At 36.1% G+C, this 4,019-nt stretch overlaps 1 protein-coding gene across 1 annotated transcript; it reads left to right on the top strand.

The window, feature by feature from the left end:
• The first annotated feature begins 869 nt into the window (after window positions 1–869).
• Window positions 870–3,428, top strand: LOC133711445 (uncharacterized). Its single transcript, XM_062137570.1, has 3 exons — window positions 870–2,163; window positions 2,371–2,538; window positions 2,755–3,428. Exons 1-3 carry the CDS (start codon window positions 870–872, stop codon window positions 3,426–3,428), a joined length of 2,136 nt encoding a protein of 711 aa, XP_061993554.1.
• The last annotated feature ends 591 nt before the right edge of the window (window positions 3,429–4,019 follow it).

Raw genomic sequence — 4,019 nt, 5'->3', positions numbered from 1 at the left:
TTCATCAATTCTGCACTTATGACTGCAATTATTTCCATATTTATAATTACAATGATTGTCGTACTCATAGACATAATCATGACTGGATTTATAGCCGTATTCATTGCCGATTATTTGTTATAATTGCATGTCTAAAATGGTTGACTACTCCCACAATGCCCCCTTGTAATGACCTGGATTTTCGTATTAATTTGTTGTATTTTTTTCCAAATTAATAAAGGTCCCAGTTGGTGCAAATTATTGTTTCGATGCCTTGTTCTTATATTAGTTGAGAAATAGAAACTATTTCAGGCAATTATTCGCTCGGAATGCTTCGATTCAAGGGTTGACTTTTTACAGGGCCGGCCCTGAGGGCTGCCGCCTGAGGCAGCCGCCTCAGGCCACCGGCTCCCGGGGGCCTCCGGAGTTTGGAATTTCTGTATATAATTTAAAGATAATATATATATTACTTTTTGTTGCCATAAGCATGTGGTTGCGTGTTGCTCCAGCGGAAGAGAGGTCCGACTCTATCCTTGGCCACCAAGGTTCGAGTCATCTCCTGCTCCACTTCTCTCTTGAATTTTTTTCAATCAATTAAGGGAATTGAGTGGCAGTGTGGGGCCCAGCAGGCAGCAGCTTCCCTTTCAGTTTTTTTTTTTTTTTTTTTTTTTCATTCAATCCCTTAAACTTGGACCCGTGGCCCAGCCTCCTTTTTTATTTTTTATTTTTCCTTTCCTTTTCCTTATAAACTTTTCCTTTCCTTCTTCCATATGAATAACTATTCTTTTCCTTCTCCTTATGGAAAACTAACCCAAATTAAACCCTATATATTGATTGTGTATGCGTAGAAAATTTCCCACATCAAACAAGATCAATTATTTATTGTTAAGATGCCTCCCATTAGAAAACACAAGTCTGGAGCTCAGAAGAGAAAAGAAAAGGAACAACAAGAAGCATTAACTCAATCTCTAGCTGGATCACTTGATAAGTATTTTGGGGGAAACAAAAAAGCAGAAACATCAGTTCAAAATGTGGTGAATGATCAGGAAGATGAGCATAATAATGAACAACATGATGAACCCATGAATGCTCATGAGAATCATGGTGAAGAAGAAAGAGAGCATATGATTGACACTGAGAATGAAGATCAACTCATGGATGAGGAAGATAATGATAGTATGGATCAAGATGTCCCAAATGCAGATTTCAATGAGCAAATTAACTTTCCTTTGAATGTTGATGACCCAGGTAATTGGGATAAGATTGACTACAATATCAGAGACTTTTTGGTTGAAAGAGGTCCTCAAAGAGACCATGATTACAATTTTCCCAAAGATAGTAGAGGCAGACATTTTTCTTCAGAACATTTCTTTCGATATTTACCAAATGGCGAGAAGCAAGATCGGAATTGGCTAGTGTATTCAGAGTCTCTAGATAGAATATTTTGCTTTTGTTGCAAGTTGTTTAAGAAGGATGAGCAGAAAATTAATTTGGGCAACATAGCTAGTGTAGGATACAATGATTGGAAGAACCTTGGTCGCAGGCTTAAGGGTCATGAAACAAGTAATGTGCATGCTTATTGTATGAGTAGATGGATTGAATTGAAAAAGAGACTACAAAAGAATCAGACAATTGATAAAAGCTGGCAAGAACAGATTACGAAAGAGAAAGAGCATTGGAGACAAGTATTACTCAGGATAATTGCTGTTGTCAAAAGACTTGCAAAAAATAATTTGGCATTTCGTGGAGATAGTGAGAAGCTTTATGTGGAGAATAATGGAATTTTTTTGCAAATGATTGAGATGCTTGCTGAATTTGATCTAACAATGCAAGAGCATGTTCGACGCATTCAAAGTCATGAGACACACTACCATTATCTCAGTCACAGAATTCAAAATGAAATGATACAAATGTTAGCAAGTGAGATAAAACAATCAATTGTTACAAGTATCAAAGAAGCAAAATACTTTTCCATTATTGTGGATTGCACTCCCGATGTAAGTCATGAAGAGCAAATGTCTCTTATAGTACGGTGTGTGGATGTTTCTTCAAAGCCTATAGTGGTAGAAGAGCTCTGGCTAGAATTCTTGAAAGTAGATGATACATCAGGTCTTGGCCTTTTTACTGAGATTACAAATGCATTGAGCACTCTTCAACTTGATATTGATGATATAAGGGGACAAGGATATGACAATGGAGCTAATATGAAAGGAAAACACAAAGGTGTTCAAAAAAGGCTACTTGAAGTAAATCCTAAGGCATTCTACACTCCATGTGGTTGTCATAGTCTAAATCTTGCACTTTGTGATATGGCAAATTGTTGTCCCAAAGCTATGTCTTTTTTTGGAGTGATTCAAAGGATATATTCATTGTTTTCATCATCTACAAAGCGATGGCAAGTTTTCAAAGATTTTGTGGATGGTCTTACAGTTAAGCCGTTGTCACAGACACGTTGGGAGAGTCATGTTGAAAGTGTTAAACCCATAAGATTTCAAGCTCGTAAAATAAGAGATGCTTTAATTCACTTGGCAAAAGTTAGTGAAGATCCGAAGACAAAGAGTGAAGCCGAGTCGTTAGCAATATTTGAAATGGAGAACTTTGAATTCTTGCTTGGCATGGTTATTTGGTACAAGTTATTATTTGCTATCAATACTGTTAGCAAAATTCTTCAAACTGAAGACATGCATATTGATTTTGCTATCATAGAACTAAAGAAACTTATTTCTTCTCTTGAGAATTTTAGAGAAATTGGGTTTGATGAGGCCATGATTGAAGCTAAGAATATTGCGAATGAAATGGAGATTGAAGCTGTATTTCGTGAAAAGCGAGTCATTCGGAGAAAGAGACAATTTGATGAGAGTGCTAGTGAAGAAGTGACACAATCAGCTGAAGAATCATTCCGAGTTAATTACTTCACATATATAGTTGATCAAGCTCTTTCTTCACTTAGAACTCGGTTTGAACAGTTTCAAAAATATGAAGAACTTTTTGGGTTCTTATTCAATGTAGAGAAGTTGAAGTGTTCAGATAATGATAGCTTGAAGAAGTATTGTGCTAATCTTGAAACTTCTTTGACACATGGCGGGATCTCTGACATTAATGGGGAAGAACTATATTTAGAATTGAAACATCTAAAAGACACTTTACCGGAGGAGGCAAAAAGGGCAATTGAAGTGTTGAATTATTTAAAAGAGATGGAGAGTTGTTATCCAAATGCCTGGATTGCTTATAGAATTTTGTTGACTATACCGGTCACAGTTGCTTCTGCAGAAAGAAGTTTCTCAAAGTTGAAATTGATCAAATCTTATCTTCGGTCAACCATGTCACAAGACAGATTAAACGGTTTATCTATGCTATCTATTGAAAAAAATATGGGAGATAAACTTGATTATGACAACATTATTTGTACTTTCGCAGCTAAAAATGCGAGAAGAGCAAGGTTTCAGTGATGCTTTGTAAATTTAAAGGCGTGATGGCCTAGCCTCCCACTGGGTTCCAGCCATCAAAAAAAAATTTTATGTTTAACTAGTTTTGTAATTCAGAATTTTATGCAAGGAATAAATATTCATATACTTTTGTATTGTTATTGATTTCATATTTACTTTTATTCAAAATACATGATTTTATACTGTTATTTGGCACACACAAAAAAAATATATATATATATACACCCACACACACAATAGGAGGCCACATTTTAATTCTTCGCCTCAGGCCGTTAGAATCTCAGGACCGGCCCTGACTTTTTATATGTTACGATTCTATGAAAACTTCCTTTAGGAAAATTGTAGAGCCCGTCGATACGAGTTCGTGGACATGAAGAACATGAAAATCAGAGTTCGTATGAAGAAGTTATGGCCAACGAAAAAAGTTTCTAATTTTGGATAAATAGAAAATTTTGGAAAATATTTCAGAAAACCCTAAATTTCCAAAAACAGAAATCCGAATCCGATTTTTCCCTCCCTAGTCGCCACCAACCCGTTTTCTTTTTTTGCCGTATCTTCATTGTCCGGCCACTAATCCGGCCACCACCAGTCTCA

Source organism: Rosa rugosa, chromosome 5 (genome assembly GCF_958449725.1).
Source record: "Rosa rugosa chromosome 5, drRosRugo1.1, whole genome shotgun sequence".
Classification (NCBI taxonomy): Eukaryota; Viridiplantae; Streptophyta; class Magnoliopsida; order Rosales; family Rosaceae; genus Rosa; species Rosa rugosa.
The sequence above is the reverse complement of the archived record's forward strand: the minus strand, read 5'-3'. Positions and strand labels throughout refer to the sequence as shown.